The sequence below is a fragment of the Odocoileus virginianus genome, chromosome 7 (assembly GCF_023699985.2).
Source record: "Odocoileus virginianus isolate 20LAN1187 ecotype Illinois chromosome 7, Ovbor_1.2, whole genome shotgun sequence".
NCBI lineage: Eukaryota > Metazoa > Chordata > Mammalia > Artiodactyla > Cervidae > Odocoileus > Odocoileus virginianus.
This window is the reverse complement of record NC_069680.1, coordinates 199,305-218,183: the sequence shown is the minus strand read 5'-3', so window position 1 is coordinate 218,183 and position 18,879 is coordinate 199,305. Positions and strand designations below refer to the sequence as shown.

The 18,879-nt window shown below is 42.4% G+C and overlaps 1 protein-coding gene across 50 annotated transcripts in view; it reads left to right on the top strand.

Annotated features, from left to right (window-relative positions):
• SORBS1 (sorbin and SH3 domain containing 1) overlaps nucleotides 1–9,562 on the top strand; it is a 229,905-nt gene extending 220,343 nt beyond the window's left edge. For 29 of the 50 annotated variants that reach the window (XM_070469901.1, XM_070469902.1, XM_020883436.2 and 26 more), the window contains 3 exons: nucleotides 1,118–1,176; nucleotides 4,404–4,516; nucleotides 6,215–9,562. In XM_070469901.1, coding sequence (XP_070326002.1) covers nucleotides 1,118–1,176; nucleotides 4,404–4,516; nucleotides 6,215–6,282 — 240 coding nt within the window. In that variant the 3' untranslated portion in view covers nucleotides 6,283–9,562. Of the gene's footprint in view, nucleotides 1–352; nucleotides 413–985; nucleotides 1,177–4,403; nucleotides 4,517–6,214 lie in introns of all 50 variants that reach the window. The other 21 variants (XM_070469893.1, XM_070469887.1, XM_070469890.1 and 18 more) reach the window with 3 other exon arrangements.
• Nucleotides 9,563–18,879: the final 9,317 nt, after the last annotated feature.

The window sequence follows — 18,879 nt, the reverse complement described above, 5'->3', positions numbered from 1 at the left end:
GAGGGGACCAGCGTGCGTGCTCACAGAGGGACATGACGGTTCTTAAGGCCGCCCTTCTGTGTCTCTTCCCCACCAGTCTGGGGTCCCTGTGTTGTTCATCCTCACTTCACTGCAGCCATGCTCCCAACTGCCCATCTCATTGCCTGGATGCTTGCTTCTAACTCTGTACATTGCATTTTCTCCTCTGCACCCACCGTGTTGTCATGGAAACTCGGTGGCCATAGGCCACGAGTATCCGGTGTCATCGAGTGTGATGGTGTGGTATGTGTATTTGCTCACACTTTTATTTTTAATCCTTTTCAATGTGACATCTGCTAAAATGTCTCCCTTATAATTTGCTTGGTGATCACAGCCTTCTCATCATTCATTGAGAGCAGGACCTGATCTCACAGAATCTGAAAAGAGCTATGTGGTAAGATGCCTATTGAATACGACTGTAGCTTTTCTAAAGAGAATTCTGACTGATTTCTAGAATCTAGACTAGAGTAGACTGGTTGACTCACAGAGCCATTATTTTTAAGAATTTTATGGCTATTGTAGAGAGAGAGATACTAGGCTACCCCCTCCCCTCCCAAAAAAAGGCAGAGGAATTTAGAGACTATTTCTACTCTGCCTACATGTGGGATTAATATTTTAGTGCATGATTGGGAATACATACTTGCATCTCTATCCTGAAATTATTCCATTTGTAACGGTTACTCACTAATTACAGGCCTTTATGCTGCTGCCTTTTAAAATTTAATATTCATACTAAATCCCAAATTCTTCTGTATCTTACCTGTTTTTTCCATGCTTTCGCCTGGATCCCTCCTGCACTCCACTACTGGAATATCTATTTTTTTAAAACTGGATCTTCAACTCTGTTGTTTCCCTGGACTTATGTGCTTCGTCTGGAATGTTACATCTCTTCCTCTCTTTCTTTTTTTTTTGTCCCCATGTTGACTGTTTTATGGGGGTTTCTGGATATCTCGGGGCCACCTCACAGGAAGCAGTTTGCAATGAGATCATAAACATTGCCGAAAAATCTGTTCATTACTGCAGCACTGTTTCTCATCCCCTTGACTTTCATCACAAGGTATCCCCTTCTGACAATAAATCATCTTTAATCATTTCTCAGCAACCTCAAGTCCAGCAGCGAAGAGTCGCCCCAGACAGGAGTCAAACCTCCCAGGATTTGTAAGTACATGTGGCGAACCTTGGTTGTTGCATTGTCCGTAGTCTGTTGCCCTTAGGAAGTGGGTCGTTGACTGGCTGTGGGAGCAGCCATGTAGGGGAAATGAACCCATCACTCCCAGCTTCTCTGAGGGCTTCTATGTAAGGCTGTTTCCTAACAGCCAATGTGAAAACAGGTGGGGGGTGAATAAAGGCAGTCAGAGCCTCTACAGGGAGGGGAGAGGTGGTAAGGAAGTGTAACTGCCATACAGGGCAAAGGGGGGCTGGGCTAACTGGTTTCATTCCTAGTGTTGTGAGAATACAGAGGGAGCAGTATTAATCCTGACTGGAGATGAATGAATAGGGTTGATCCATTCATTAAAAAAGAAAAGTATTGGATATCTCCTATGTTCCGTGCACAAAGGAGTAAACTCCATCCACAGGGGAAGGGGGTTTTGGAATAAGCATTGAAAGACAAGTTGGATTTGAGAGTTAGAGCAAGGAGGTAAAAGTCTTCCTAGCCAAGGAATCCAAACATACAAAGACCCAGGCTAGGTGTTGTGTTTAGAGAACACCAAGAGACCCTTATAGCCACAGGATGCAGTTCAGGGAGGAAATGGAGACGGAGTTCAAGGGGCACTTTGGGACCAGATTGTAGAAGCCAGAATGCAGTGGTAATACATTTGGATGTCGGTCTGTATCCACGCAGGAGCCAATGAAGGATTTTAAAATAAGGAACATATTTGGAGTTCCCTGGCTGTCCAGTGGTTAGGACTTGGCGCTTTCCCTGCCAGGTCGCTGGGTTCACTCCCTGGTCAGGGAACTAAGATCTCACAGGCTGCACAGCATGGCCAAAAAAAAAATGTGTGGAACATGTTGACTGGATTTCGTTTTGGGGAGATAACTTGGACAATAGAATGGAGGGTGGATTTCAGAGACAAAGGACAAAGATAGTGATTTGGAGATATGAGTACAGCAAAAAAGTGGTGAGGGGCTGAGCTTGGACAGAGTGGGCACCTTGTGCATGAAAGTATACAAGATTCCCCAAGAAGACAGGGATAAGGGGAGAAGAGAAGTGAGGATGGATCTTTGGGGAATCAGCTTTTAAGGCCACAGAGTAGCAGCCAGCAAAGGAGACTGAGGAGGAGCAGCAAGAGACACAGGTCAGGGTTTAGGAGTGTTCATTGGTACTGAGCAGAGCAAGAAGGGTGTGGTCAGGGGTGCCCCTGCTTCGGAGAGGCCGAGGAGGGTAGGAAATGAGAAATGTCCTCTAGGTGGCAAGTTGGAACAGTCATCGGTGATCTCTGCAGTGACAGTGTTGGGTGCAGGCAGATGCTATGTTAGAAAGGGTCTGATGAGTCAGTGTGAGGCTGAGTGGAAAGAGCTAGGGGATGGGGGCTAGAGAGTCAGGGAGCAGCAGAGGACAGGGGAGGTGTTTTCAGGATGCAGAGGCTCAGGCACTTAAGGAGGAGTTGACAGAATCAAAGATGTAAGAGAGAAGGTGTAAGTCAAGGAAATAGCCCAGGGGCCAGAGCTTAGCCTGGCCAGGAGCAGGGACCCTTCCTTACACATGGAAACAGGGGCAGAAGGGGAGGAAAGTTAAAGTTCTGCTCAGAGCTGGGCACCAGAATTGGCAGAAGAAGTGAGGAAAGGACTCTATAGAACTGTGTCCCTGTTAGCATGAGGCCCATCCAAAATCAGAGCCCGCTGGGGACCCAAGCAGCAAGGTCACGGGACTGTGTGCAGCCAGTCTCCGCTGTCTGGGGTGAGAGCAGAGAGGCAGGTAACAGGGCTAACCTCGCGGAAATGAGGCAGGCAAGGAAGTCAACACAACAGTGAAGGGGCGGAGGCACCGTCAGGAGTCCAATTTGGGCAAGAGACAGCAAGCAAATACAGAAACACCAAAATGTATTCAGTTACCAAATGGAAGTTCATCAGTGTCACTTCTTCCTCATTAGAGACCTTACTTCTGGCAGAGAGATCCATCTACCAAAGTCTCATGATATCTAGATAAATGTGGAAAATTAAATTGCCCCTTTGGCTTGCTGGCAGAGGACAACAAACCTCTTGTTTCTGGAAACTGATTCCACTTATTTCTAATCCCTCTCACCCACACCCTGGAATTCACTGACATCCACTGAAAGTGGTAGAGGATTGGCTCATTTGGAAAGTTTTGCCTGCTATTGTTATGTTTCAAAGTATCAAGTAAACAGAATTGTGAACTGGTAGGTGCTTCTTAGTGAAAGTGTGGTAGTCGCTCAGTCGTGTATGACTCTTTGCAACCCCATGGATTGTAACCCACCAGGCTCCTCTGTCCATAGAATTCTCCAGGCAAGAATACTGGAGTGGGTTGCCATTCCCTTCTCCAGGGTATCTTCCTGACCTACAGGGGATTGAACCCACATCTCTTGCACCTCCTACCTTGCAGGAGAATTCTTTACCATCTGAGCCACCAGGGAAGTCCCAGTAGGTGCTTCTTAAGCATTTGTCAAAAGAATAAATGAAAACAAGGCTTTATTTGTTGCCAAAGCAGGTATCGATTTCACAAGTAGTCCAGCTTGGTCTAGAGCCTGTCAGAACAGCATAGGCCACATTGCCTTAGGCCAACTAGCAAGTAAATAAAAATTTTAACCCCAAACATTACTGGGATAGATATGCCTTCAGGAGTTTTAGGAAAATGGCATCCACATTTCAAGGCAGTTAATAAAATATGTGTTGGCATGTAAAGAAACTCAAGGTAGTATTGCTAAATAGTGTGGTAACTGGCATATACTTTTAAAAATTATATATATACACCTGACAATTGCTTCATGCTCTCCAATATATGTGACCAGGACATAATGTCTGTCTCTGGACCTAAGTAACTTCTGATTATCCTTGACAATCTACACATATTATCTTGTGTTAAGAACTTGATTAACTTTCAAGGGGGAGCATCTAGATAAAAAAGCTTGGCTAAAGTAACCAGATGAAACTAAATGAAAGCAACAATCATGACTTGCTTCTTAGATTCTCCATCCCTCTGAATCTTAATTTACTTATCACAACATATTGAATGGATCTCCCCCAATGCTAAGTTATTAGAGAAAGAGCCAATAAAATACTTTTATCTCCACTAATGAGTAGGAAACACTACACAAATATTGATTTAACTGAAACAGGTTTTATTTATTTTTTGAAACAGGTTTTAAAAACTCATTTAATGCCATCAGCATTTGAGTCACTTACTAATCATTTTTTTGAATTTACAGATTTAGCTACCAAGCATTGTATAGCTATATACCACAGAATGATGATGAATTGGAACTCCGAGATGGAGATATTGTTGATGTCATGGAAAAATGTGACGATGGGTGGTTTGTTGGTAAGTGATACTGTGCTTTTCTTATCTGTTGTGTACTGAAGGAAAAACTCGGAGTGATGAGTCACAAAAAGAGCACTGTTCTCTGCACAGAAAGAGAGCCGTCTCAGTTCCTATACCACCGTCAGAAATGCTAGGCCACCCACTATAGGTTTGTTCTCAAATCAGTGTGGATGATAGTAACTATGAACCTGAAGACCAAATATGCCAACATCTACTGCCCAGAAGGGCAGTTGCCAGTTGCATTTATTGAGTTCTATTTGTATTTGTGGGGGTGGGCGGGGACACTGCCTGGCTTGTGGGATCTTAGTTCCCAGACCAGGGCTTGAACCTGGACCCCAGCAATGAAAGAACTGAATCCTAACCACTGGACTGCCAGGGAATTCACTGTTTCTATTTCTGTTGTGCATCTGTCTGTCCTACATTTGGAAATTTTAATTTTTAAAACTCCTGTGGAACAACAGAAGAACATGTGCATGTAGATTTCTGCCATGAAGTGCAAGCATATATGGAGAGCGTCCGAAGACCTCATTTACTCCAGGCTTCTAATAACTTTAACCAAAGCAATACCTGATGAATTAAAGTAGTCACCTTTATAGGATAGAGCAGAGAAAGATCAGAATTTGAGATTCTGTAACAAAACAGATGCTTAGTAATACTTTCTTACTGAAGTTCTTTCAGCAAACAGCCTATAAGACAAAAATAGTCCTCTTTTCACAGATTCAAAATCTTTACCATCTCGGTTCTCTGCAGCCTCCCTGACCATTGCCCTGGGGCTTCAGCTAACTGTCTTAGATGGCATTAGCTTTGACTCATTCTTTTAGATGTTTTAGTTTGTGCAGCAACTCCAAGCCACTGGTAGTGGCTGCTTGAAATGTGTTCAACAGGATTCTGAAGCCCTAGCCAAGCCAACTGGGGAAAGGATGCAATGATCAAATTATGCTGTCTGCTGATGAGAGTAATGATGATGCAACATCTGTCTGCCACCCCACCCTCCGGCTTTAGAGAAAGTCCAGTTTCTAAGACTGTGTGCTCCCAATGTAGGGGACCCAGCTTTGATCCCTGATTAGGGAACTAGATCCTGCATGCTGCAGCTAAGACCTGGAACAGTCAAATAAATTAATTTTTAAAAGTTGATTACTTAAAAAAAAATTCCAAGGGAAGGAACTCGATTAGGGACCCAGCAATTCTGGACATCAAACAGTCCAGGAAGGGCTCTGTGGTAGCTCAATGTTCTAGAATCCTGGACAAGGTTGGTAGCAAAGACAGAGTCAATTTGGGGCTTAGGCACAGGCTTAGGAGAGAAATTTCCTTTCACTATGCAGTCATATCCAGAGGACTTTCAGAAATGCCACAGTTTAGAAGTCTAAATCCCCCTAACCTTGGTGTGTTGGATAGCTGTGTTTATTCTTCCATAAAAGAGAAGCACTGGAAAGAGCCATGGGCTGGGAGTCTGAAGACCTGGGATCAAAGTCTGCCTCTCTGAGTTTGGGCTTCCTCATCTGAAAAAAAATGGGAGTGTTAAAGAAATGTCTTGCTTATCACCCAGCTATTCTGCAGCCTAAATGAGATAAGATAGGGCAAAGTGATTTGGAAACCATATGCCCTTCTACAAGCTTTGGGATTGTTATCAAGGACTCTCTCTCTGAACTGTTCTGAGTCAGTCTTCTCATTGTGTCTGTGTTTTTTTGTTTTTAATAGGTACTTCAAGAAGGACAAGGCAGTTTGGTACTTTCCCAGGCAACTATGTAAAGCCTTTGTATCTATAAGAAGACTGAAAACCACAGAGATGATTTTTATTGGAGGACGAAGCATAATTCATGAATTGGTCTCTTTATTTAAATGTTGAGTCAGTAGGAAAACTAATGCAGTGGATAAAGTAAGAAGCAAAAGAGAGGACAGAGAAGTGTTGTATTTAAAACCTGAGCCTGTTGAAGCTTACTGCGTGTATCGGACAGGGCTGAACCATGCGAAAAAGGAATGAGGCAAGTCGGTATTTACTTAGCTGCTTCTGGGAGCCATGCCAGCCCTGCCCTCCTCTTCCCAGCTTGGGTAACTTGACCTGGAGTACGGTCCCAGAGCAGTTAAGCCAGAACTGCCTCTTGCTGCTTCAGGCTTGACCAGCTTTGGCTCAAAAGGGTCGTTTAGCCTACAGGTGCTCTCGGAGCACCAGGCAGATCCCCAGCCATCCTCCAAGGCTCTACACGGACTCCTCCAGTTGCCCTGAAGCCTCCTGGTCCCCTAACACTGCTACAGATCAGTTGAGGCCACCGAGGCAATCCCTACACAGTGGTGGAGACCCCAAACAACCCAAGGCCAAGTGCCGCACTGGAGGTAGGTAGGGAAGTAGAGGTCAGAGAAGGCGCCCCATGCGCTCAGCATGCATGCAGCGTTACCACTGACGCCCCTGGCGTTCAGACAGAAAAGCACACTAGGCTTGCCCCTGGAGCAGGGTGGTCAGGCAGATAGTTCCATTTGTATTTCCAGGTGATTAAGGCGAGAAGCCTGTAGCTCTTGAGGTCCCCTGCCATATGGCTCCTTCCATATCATTGGCTTTTATAAGCAGTCACTTTCTGGGCAGCATAGTGTCATTTACAGAATGCCATTGCTACCCTTACTTTTCTGGATTGTTTTAGGCCAGGACAGTTGGGGGTTGATAGGCTTATTCTTAGAACAAGGGATGGTGTTCAGTGACTCAACGTAACACACACGGATGTATACTGGATGGCTGGGGCCACCAATGAGCAAGGCGTGCTCCAAGCCTTAGAAAGGGTTCACCACGTCTCCATTTTCACCACGTATCCCCCTAGGAGCCTGACGACCACTCAGAATGTAGGAATCCAGGGTTATGTGTCCTGATAGGCCCTGTGAGGCTTCTCTTTAGAAGGTGCAGCTGCAGTGGCCCTACATTTGAGGCTGTAATCCTGCTGCTTCCAGGAGGCCTGTCTCTTGTAGGGGGGCCAGAGCCAAGAAGGGAGGCCTCTGTGATGCCTGGGGTGTACAGTCACAACTTTATCCAATTCAAGGATGTTTATCGACCTCTGTTAGACACCTTAGAGAAAGAAAGATAGTAATGACCCATTTTCCTGCCTGCTGGGAACTCAGAGGTGATTGGAGAGACAGACACACAAAAATACTGAATCAAGAGAGACTGCGATATGTGCTAAGAAGGGTGTGAGAGGAAGAGATGAATTTTCCCTGTCGGGATCCTAGAAAGCATTGTCATATATCTCTCTCCATTAGCTCACTTTTGAACAACTAGGATGCTGGAAGAACCTTTGTCCGAGGGTAGTTTGTGGCTGGAAATATTTAGACCTGCTTCCAGGGTCTTCCAACTCTGATCCTCCCCACAAATCCACATTTGAGGTCATAAACAGGAGAAGCAGTTCCAGGTTGATAGGGTTGTGTACAGGACTCCTGGCTCTCCGCAGGTAGCTCAGAATGGGCCTGAGGTCCCAAAGTCCGGAATCTTTCCAAGTAGACAGAGTTCATCTTCAGTGCCTCAGCTTCTGTCTTCATTACGCATCTTAGAACCTCGTATCTGCTGACCACCTTTCAGACAGCCACAGTTCCCTCACTCCCTCTCCTCTAAGTCCTGCTCTCAGGAAAGCAACTGCCGCTGACTCCTTCACACTGAAGTGTAAATGACGGATGAGAAGAATGTGTTACTTCTTCCCAGAAACATTGGTTTTTAACTAGAACAGATCACAGAGCCTTAATTCCCAGGGGAAAGGCTGTGGAACCAATGGTGGAGGGTGGGGCTGGGGAGTGCGGGTAAGGGTGGATGAGCTTCCTGTGTAGAAAGGGACTTCTTGCTATTCCTTAAGTAAGATTCATTGTTTTGGAAGGTCCACCTCACCATCCAAGGGCGCTCTGTTTCTGTCCTCCCCCTTCGAATATAGACCCCGTGCATATTCACATACACTTTGCACAACAGCGTTTCACCTGTTTTGGAATGTAATTCTTATATTGGCTAATGTGTTTCCTAGTCTTTCTTAGATGCAAACCATAACACGACCTTATCTGTTTTTTGAGGGGGTGCTTATTAAGTAGGTAATTTTGAACACCTCTTTAAATACAGCTAGAAAATAAACCAATTTGTAAAGCCACATTTGCATATGACGCCAGCCTCCCGACTTTGTATCCAGAATCCTAGGTATGCCTCACCAGTTTGCCCGTCTTTAATAAACTCATCTGTTAAAATCTGCATCAAACTTCAGCTTCCTACGTATGACAAAACAAGGAACAAAGGGTTCCAATTGCTCCTTTGTCTTCACACATTTAGTAATACAAAATACCTATTTTTATGCTGAGATATTTATACAGGTTTATTAATCGCAAGTGCAACTAACTGGCGGCATGCCCTGCAACACATTTTAATAGATTAGCCATGCTTCTGGGTAAAGGCAAGCCCCACACTACTTATCTTTTGCAGTCTCTCTGGGATCAGTAAGAGAGAAAAAAAACACATGCTTAAGAAATGGGACTGTAAATATGTATATTTAACTTTGTATAGCCCATGTACCTACTTTGTATAGAAAAATAATTTTAAAAATCTGAACTGAAGGGGAGGGGGGTATAATAAGGAAGTCATGAAGTTTTTTGCATATTTAAATGAAGGAATTCCAAATAACTTACCTGCAGATTTTTAGCACAAAAATACCACTGTAAAGTGTTATAATTTTGAATAATCATTCTTTCTGGGAGAGAAAGTAACTTATCTCAGTTATAGTGTTTTCTTCTTATTTCATTTTTGATTTTTTTTTTTTTTTTTTGCAGTCCTATTTATCTGCAGTAGTATTAAGTCCTATTGCTAGGTTACTACAAAAAAGATTATATTCTGAAAGAAAAATAACTGACATTATATATAACCAATTAATTTAAAGTATTGCCATTTAAATTACACACCAAGAGCATGTACCATGCAGACACAGATTTTTCTGTTCATCTACTTTTCTTTATGCAGTGGATCAATTTGACAAATAGATGTTGAATTACTACATTGGCTGTACATATTATTTAATAAACTTCATTCAAAATTGTGTGGCACATGCATATTTTTACCATTCATTGTTTCTTTCCTTCCAAGTTTCTCAAATGAAGCTTATATTCACTGCTTCACACCTGGCTTCCCCCTCACCCCCCCGAAGGCGGTAAAGAATCTACCTGCAATGCAGGAGACCTGGGTTTGATCCCTAGGTTGGGAAGATCCCCTGAAGAAGGGAAAGGCTACCCACTCCAGTATTCTGGCCTGGAGAATTCCATGAACTGTATAGTCCATGGGGTTGCAAAGAATCGGACACAACTGAGCAACTTTCATTTTTACTCCCCCTCTGAAGACACCACTTATTCTATTTCTCAAGAGGCTAACTCCATGATACTCTGTGAATTGATTAATGTTGACCATTTTGCCATTCTTTATAAAATTTTGTTCTGATTATAAGAATAATGCACATGTCTTTAAAAGCACAAGTGACCATTATAACATATGTATAATGGGTCTAGATTTACTCCATAAGACATGGGGACAGACAATAAGGAGACAGCACTTAGTTTTTCTAAACATATTAAATCTGTCCCTGAGTCTTCTCTTGCTACAGTGGGTAAAGATGCAGTCCATCCTTCTGTTCACTCCCAAACCAAGTGTGTCGAGGCTGCAGCATTAGACATCCAGCCTCCCCTGGTGTCTTCACTGGGCCGGGTTGGGGGTAGGGGTTGCACGGTGTGCAGGCTGCTATAACAGAATGGTCTGTCCCATAACAGGAAACCCCCAAACTCCCACCCTCCCTGACACTGACCCTCCTCCAGCTTCAGCTCAAAGCACCCATTTGTACTGCTACCCCTTTGGAGTGACTCAGAATCTCCTCTGCTTAAGCTTCCAACAGTCTGGGAGAAGGGTTGTCTTCCAGGGATCTGACAGCCATGATTCACAAGCACCACTTCTGCCATCATCCTGTTCAGCACATCCATCAGTCGTAACTGCAAAATGACTTTAGAAACTAACCACTTCTATCTCCATAGTCCAAGCCATTTTCTTACCTGGGTCACTGCAATCCAATCACTTCCCGGCTGGTCCTCTCCCCGCTTCTACCCCTGACCCCTCTATCGTAGTCTGAACAGAGCAACCAGTGTGATCCCTCTGGTGGCTGCTCCTCTCAAGAATGGTGCAATGGCCTCAAGTCCAGTGGATGCTGACTTGCCCTTCCTCACATTTGACTTTCTCATTGTTCCTTCCAGCCACACAAGTCCTTCTGGTTTCAATCTCATCAAGTATGCTTCAGTTTAGTGTTTTATAGATGTTGTCACCTGGGCCTGAAAGACCCTTCCCCCAGAGCTGCATGGCTTCCTTCATCCCTTTAGGTCTTTGTGTTACCTTCTCCAGGAGGCTTTCCCTGGCCACTTGATAGACAATAGAACCCTCCTGTCTCCACCCCAAAATTATATTCCCCTATTGTTTTCCTCTATGCTTCTCCAAACACTCATCACCATCTGCTTTTTGTTTTCACAATCAATTGTATACAGGTCACAAGAGTAGTGATTCTGTTTCACTATTATATGCCCAGCACCAAGTGTCTAACTAGCTGGCACTCAGTAACTCAATCCTTTGAACAAACAAATGAGTGAATAAATGAATTAATAAATGAACCCCTCTAACCCAGAGAGCTCAGAATATTGACACTAATTGTGAAAGCAGGGGACCATCATCATGTCACTTTCTAACAGCAGCAAAAATAGAAATTAATCTCTCTCAATATTCTGGGCTCATGCACACATAGAAAGTGAAAGCTCTCTGTAATTAAAAGTCACCTCCCCACAGAGATCACCTAATTATCCAATGTAGGATCCTCCAAGCTTTTTGCTTTCTGCGAATTGATCCCTGGGTCAGGATGATCCCCTGGAGGAGGGCATGGCAACCAACTCCAGTATTCTTGCCTAGAGAATCCCATGGACAGAAGAGCCTGATGGGCTACAGTACATGGTAGCACAAAGAATCGGACATGACTGAAGTGACTTAGTATGAACATGCACATACAAAACACATCTCTAAGCAAATGTTTAACCCAGTCTTACATGCTTTTTTCCCTATTAACAATAGAACTGGAACATATATCCATAATTTACTTAACCAATCCCCTATTAATGATGCAACAGTTTGATGCTGTTGCCAGCTTTTTACCACAACAAACAATGCAGCATTGATTTCAAATTGTTGGCTCAAAGAGCAGGAACATTTCAAATGTTAAAAAAATATTGCCATCTCAAAAAATTGCATTGATTTTTCATCCCACCAAATTTGGGAGTGTGTTTCCCCACCACTCAACTGTCTGCTTCCATGAAAGGCGCTCCTTGGTTTGCCTGCGTTTTACAGCTGGCAGCTTCTTAGTCTTCTTTCTAGACCTTCACCACATCTGTTATTCTCTCTCCACATGTGCTCCTTCAGGAAACAAATTTCTTATGATAATATTTGGCCCAAAGAGTCAATTGTCTGATGGCTCCTTTCAATGATAAGTGGTGGAAAACTAACCTACTGGCGAGTATTGAGTCACTGCACTGGGAAGAAAGGAGCTGGAACTAGCCTCTGGCAGGAGTGAATCCAAAGGCTCAAATCTTTCTCTGTATTTGTCTTTGTTTTGGCTCTGTTGGTGGTGGTTGGCTACATCTTCACCTTCTGAATGTGGTAACAGGAACCATGATTGCAGGCAGTTTCAGCCTCTTTCTTGCAGTTCTCTGACACTAGATCAGGCAAATGGGACTTCCTGTGGCTTCCCTGAAAATGATTCCAGATCCTGGTGGGCCTGCCTTGGAAGTGTATCATTCTTGGATTCATCACTTTGGTTAAAGGGATGGCAGTGTGGTTGGCAAGCTCACCAGAATGTCATGGAATAGAGGACAGGTAAAGCCCAGGGGAGGGAGTGTCCTGCTACAAGAAGGCAGGTGGATAGATAATGGTCCAAAGTGGACTTTAAGCACTGTTGTGACAGACTTTGGGAAATGAGATACCATGTTCCTGTCCTAGGACAAAATTCAGTGTAGCTGAAGGTTGACTCTCTGTGCTGAAACTCTGCCAGCCAAGGTCTTAGACACAGCATAGGAGTATAGCCATTCAGAGGAGGGGGCTGATGTGACCAAGGGGACATGGTACAACTGTATTACTCACTAAGAAATGGGTTCTTCTGAAAGAGAACAAAGATGGGTGTCTCAAAAGTCATGAAGTGTTTGGGTGAGTTGCATGTGGTATATACAACTGTTGTATTTTGGACATGTTGTGAGTGTAAATTGGACAAGTTTTAGCATGAGGGAATCAAACCTATCTCAGGGATACTTAGCTGAGACTGATTTGGACAAACGGAAGAAGTTACTACTTGGTAACAGGTAATCTGTGGAATGCATTAGCCAAGAAGGTGGTTCATATTGAAAATATTTATCTAGGATGGATAAACAACAAGGTCCTACTGTATAACATAGGGAACTATATTCAATATCCTATGATAAACCATAATGGAAAAGAATTTTAAAAAAAGAATGTCTATATGCATGTAACTGAGTCACTTTGCTGTACAGCAGACGTTGGGACATTATAAATCAACTATACTTCAATTTAAAAAAATGAAATTTAGGGGACTTTTCAAGTGGTCCAGTGGTTATGACTTTGCCTTCAAATGCAGAGGGTTTGATCCTTTGTCGGGGACCTAAGATCCCACATGCCTCATGGCCAAAAAACCAAAACAAAACAGAAGCAATATTGTACCAAATTCAATAAAGACTAAAAATGGTACACATCAAAAGGAAAAGAAAAATCTAAAACAAAGTATTTAAAAATGTAGGGACTTCCCTGGGGGTCCAGTGGTTAAGACAGCACTTCCATGCAGGAAGACATGCTGTCTTAACCCATGCAGGGACATGGGTTCAACCCCTGAGCAGGAAACTCCCACATGCCATGGTGTACCAATAAATAAATAAATATAATTTAAACAAAATTTAAGATGAACCCATAGATATAAAAGCCTGATGTGAGGCCATGTGACATGAAGCTATGAATTACCATGTGACACTTTCTGAGGTCTGTCCTAAAGAACAACTTCTCTGCTCTTCCAGGCCCCTCACTCTGGCATCATCAGAGGTAAAATACTGGGTAGACTGAGTCTCTGGACCTTTCTGGCTTACTCCTTTTTAAAGTGACTTCTGACAAACTCGAGTGAAATTCCAAAAGAGATAGATTTGAGAATCATCTTCAAAACAGCATAAATCATGTAGACTGATGAGAGCTTATATTATCAAGGTCAGAGGATTGCACAGTATGGTCTGTGGACCTCTAGGAGTCCCCAGTCCCTTTCAGGAGATTCATAGAGTAACGACTATTTTCATAATTTATGAAGGAGCCAGCTTCGAAGGAGGCCTTCAGTGATCTGCACCTCTGGGTATTCACACACTTCTGTGGTCCCCTTCTGCATTCTATGGGTTGTGTGGTCATTAGAATATGGCAGAAGAGATAGTAAGTCAATAACAAGTCTAGGCTATAAAAGCTATTGTGGCTTTTGTCTTTTATTTGGACTATACTTTAGAACTAAGTCCTAGTTGTTGTGTTGGATAAATGTGCTAATACATCCAAAAGGAGGCATTAACATGAATAATAGGCTGGGACATTTTTCACAGAACTGGAACAAATAATCCTAAACTTATATGGAATTTATAAAGGACCCAGAATTGCCAGAGCAATCCTGAGGAAAAAGAACAAAGCAAGAGGCACACCCTTCCAGACTTCAGACAATACCACAAAGCCATAGTAATCAAAACAGTATGGTATTGGCATAAAAATAGACATGTTTCAGTGGAACAGAATAGAGAGCCCAGAAATAAACCCACACACCCACAGTCAATTTTTAACAAAGGAGGCAAAATATACAATGAAGAAAAGACAGTCTCTTCAATAAGTGGTGCTGGGAAAGTTGGACAGCCACATGTAAATCAATGAAGCTAGAAGATACCCTCACATCATACACAAAAATAAACTCAAAATGGCTAACACACTTAAACATGACATGACATCATAAAACTCATAGAAGAGAACATAGGCAAAACTTTCTCCGATATAAATCATAGCAACATTTTCTTGGGTCTTGCAAGGCAAAAGAAACAAAAGTGGAAATAAACAAATGGGACATAAACTTATAAGCTTTTGTATAGCAAAGGAAGCCATAAACAAAAAGATAAACTACAGACTTGGGGAAAATATTTCAAATGATGCAACTGACAAGGGCTTAATTTCCCAAATATACAAATAGCTCATACAACAAAATAACAACAAAATTAAAGCAACCCTATCAAAAAATGGGCAGAAGACCTAAATAGACATTTCTCAAAAGATATATGGATGGTCAATATGCATATGAAAAAAATGCTCAGTATCATTAATTATTAGAGAAATGCAAATCAAAAACTACAGTGAGGTACCATCTCACACTGGTCAGAATAGCCATCATTTAAAAAGTCTAAAAGATGATGCTGTTAAAGTACTCCATTCAATATGCCAGATATGTACACACCTATATATCTGAGTCACTTTGCTGTACAATAATTAACACAACATTGTAATTTAATTATACTTGAATAAAAAATTAAAAAGATTTTTAAAAAGAGTTGTAATCATCTTATATAAACCCCATGGACAAATTGATATAAAACTTTTCTCAATCCTATCAACATTTATATCCTTAACTTTAGTTCTCACTAGGATAGGACTCAATCAAGTTTTTTATCTTACAAGAGGAATCATAAAGTCTTTGTTTCCCAGTCCATTTTATCTATTTCTATATAAAAGACTCTGGGATCTCCAAAATGGAGTTGAACCACGGAACTCATGCCCTTTGGTCAATCTTGATTAACTGGCCTGTTGCTCAAGTAACTGTTGGTCAAGAATCTCAGTGTAATTTTCCAGCCCCTTATATAATTTAAACTGGAATAAACAAAGTGAACTTTTCGGCCTTTGGTGTTGGGGACCAAAAGGGGTTCCTTTCGGCCTGTTTAACATTTAGGTAGTGTAATATCAATCAGGAGATGGTAAGCACGAACATCAACATTTTAGGAATCAGTGAACTAAAATGGACAGGAATGGGTGAATTTAATTCAGATGACCATTACTACTACTGTGGGCAAGAATCCCTTAGAAGAAATGGAGTAACCCTCATAGTCAACAAGAGTCCCAAATGCAGTACTTAGGTGCAGCCACAAAAACAAAGAATAATCTCTATTTGCTTCCACGGCAAATCATTCAACATTACAGTAAAAGTGAAAGTTGCTCAGTCCTACCAGACTCCTTGTGACCCCATGGACTATGCAGTCCATGGAATTCTCTAGGCCAGAATACTGGCGTAGATAGCCTTTCCTTTCTCCAGGGGATCTTCCCAACACAGGGATCGAACCCAGGTCTCCCGCATTACAGGCATTATAGTAACCCAAGTCTATGTCCCAACCATTAATGCCAAAGAAGCTGAAGTCAAATGCTTCTATGAAGACCTACAAGACCTTCTAGAACTAACACCAAAAAAGATGTCCTTTGCATCATAGGGGATTGAAATGCAAAAGTAGGAAATCAAGAGATACCTGGAGTAACAAGCTTGGCCTTGGAGTAAAATGAAGCAGGGCAAAGGCTAACAGAGTTTTGCCAAGTGAATACACCGGTCAGAGCAAAGAACCTCTTCCAACAACACAAGAGACAGTTCTACACATGGACACCATCAGATGGTCAATACCGAAATCACACTGATTATATTTTTTGCAGCTGAAGATAGAGAAGCTCTATACAGTCGGCAAAAACAAGACTGGGAGGTGACTGTAGCTCAGACCATGAACTTCTTATTGCAAAATTCAGGCTTACGTTGAAGTAAGTAGGGAAAACCATTAGGTCATTCATATATGGCCTAAATCAAATCCCTTATGATTATACAGTGGAAGTGACAAATAGACTCACGGGATTAGATCTGAAAGAGTGCCTGAAGAACTATGGATGGAGATTCGTAACACTGTATAGGAGGCAGTGATCAAAACCATTCCCAAGAAAAAGATATGCAAAAAGGCAAAATGGTTCTCTGAGGAGGTCTTACAAATGGTTGAAAAAAGAAGAGAAGTGAAAGGCAAAGGAGAAAAGGAAAGATACACCCATCTGATTGCAGAGTTCCAAAAAACAGAAAAGAGAGATAAGAAAGCCTTCCTAAGTGAACAATGCAAAGAAATAGAGGAAAACAATAGAACGGGAAGGCTGTATGTGTGTGCATGTGTGTGTAGGGAGGGACTAGAAATCTCTTCAAGAAAATTAGAGATACCAAGGGAACATTTCTTGCAAAGATGGGCACAATAAAGGACAGAAATGGTATGGACCTAACAGAAGCAGAAGATATTAAGAAGAGGTGGCAAGAATACACAGAAGAACTATACAAAAAAGATCTTAATGACCTGGATGACCATGATGGTGTGGTCACTCACCTAGAGCCAGACATCCTAGAGTCTGAAGTCAAGTGGGCCTTAGGAAACATCAGTATGAATAAAGCTAGTGGAGGTAATGGAATTCCAGGTGGGCTATTTCAAATCCTAAAAGATGGGGACTTCCCTGGTGATCCAGTGGTTAAGAATCTGCCTGCAAAGGCAGGGAACACAGGTTCAATCCCTGGTCCAGGAAGACCCCACAGGGGCAACTACTGAGCCTGCACACCTACAGCTTATGCTCTGCAACAAGACAAGCCACCACAATGAGAGGCCCCCGCTCACCACAACTAGAGAAAGCAAGGAAGACCCAATGCAGCCATAAATAAATAAAAAAAAATTAAAGACTATTTAGAAAACAAATAAAGTCCTAAAATATGATGCTGTTAAAGTACTGCACTCAATATGCTAGCAAATTTGGAAAACTCAGCAACAGCCACAGGACTGGAAAAGGTCAGTTTTCATTTCGATCTCAAAGAAGGGCAATGCCAAAGGATGTTCAAACTACCCCGTACAAATGCACTCATTTCACATGCTAGCAAGGTAATGCTCAAAATCCCTCAAGCTAGGCTTCAACAGTATGTGAATGGACAACTACCAGAAGTACAATCTGAATTTAGAAAAGGCAGAGGAACCAGAGATCAAATTGCCAACATCTTTTGTATGTTGGATGTTGGAAAAAGCAAGGGATTTCCAGAAAAACATCTACTTCTGCTTCGTTGACTACGCTAAAGCCTTTGACTGTGTGGATCACAACAAACTGGAAAATTCTGAAAGAGATGGGAAAACCAGACCACATTACCTGCCTCCTGAGAAACCTGTCTGCAGGTCAAGAAGCAACAGTTAGAACCAGACATGGGACAATGGACTGGTTCCAAATAGGGAAAGGAGTACATCAAGGCTGTATATTGTCACCCTGCTTACTTAACTTACATGTAGAGTATATCATGTGAAATGCCAGGCTGGATGAAGCTCAAGCTGGAATCAAGATTGCTGGGAGAAATATCAATAACCTCAGATATGCAGATGATACCACCCTTATGGAAGAAAGTGAAGAGGAACTAAATGGCCTCTTGATGAAGGTGAGAGAGGACAGTGAAAAAGTTGGCTTTAAACTCAACATTCAAAAAATGAAGTTCATGGCATCCAGTACCATCACTTCATGGCAAATAGATGAGGAAACAATGGAAATGGTGACAGACTTTATTTTCTTGGGCTCCAAAATCATTGCAGATGGTGACTACATCCAACGAATTAAAAGACACTTGCTCCTTGGAAGAAAAGCTATGACCAATCTAGACAGCATATTAAAAAGCAGAGACATCACCTTGCTGACAAAGGTCCATCTAGTCAAAGCTATGGTTTTTCCAGTAGTCATGTATGGATGTGAGAGTTGGACCACAAAGAAGACTGAGCACCGAAGAATTAATGCTTTCTAACTGTTTTGTTGAAGAAGACTCTTGAAAGTCCCTTGGACTGCAAGGAGATCAAACCAGTCAATCCTAATGGAAACTAACTCTGAATAATCACTGGAAGGACTGATGTTGAAGCTGCAACTCCAATACTTTGGCCACCTGATGCGAAGAACTGACTCACTGGAAAAGACCCTGATGCTGGGAAATACTGAGGGCAGGAGAAGGGGGCAACAGGATGAGATGATTGGATGGCATCACTGACTAAATGCACATGAGTTTGAGCAGACTTTGGGAGATAGTGAAGGACAGGGAAGACTGGTGCGCTGCAGTCCATGGACTTGCAAAGAGTCGGACATGACTGACTTAGCAACCAAACACGTGTAATATCAAAGCCTTGTGTTTTAATCCCATAAATGTCCATTTTATTTATCCCATTTAAAATAACTACCTAAAGATTTCTTTATCTATTTGGGA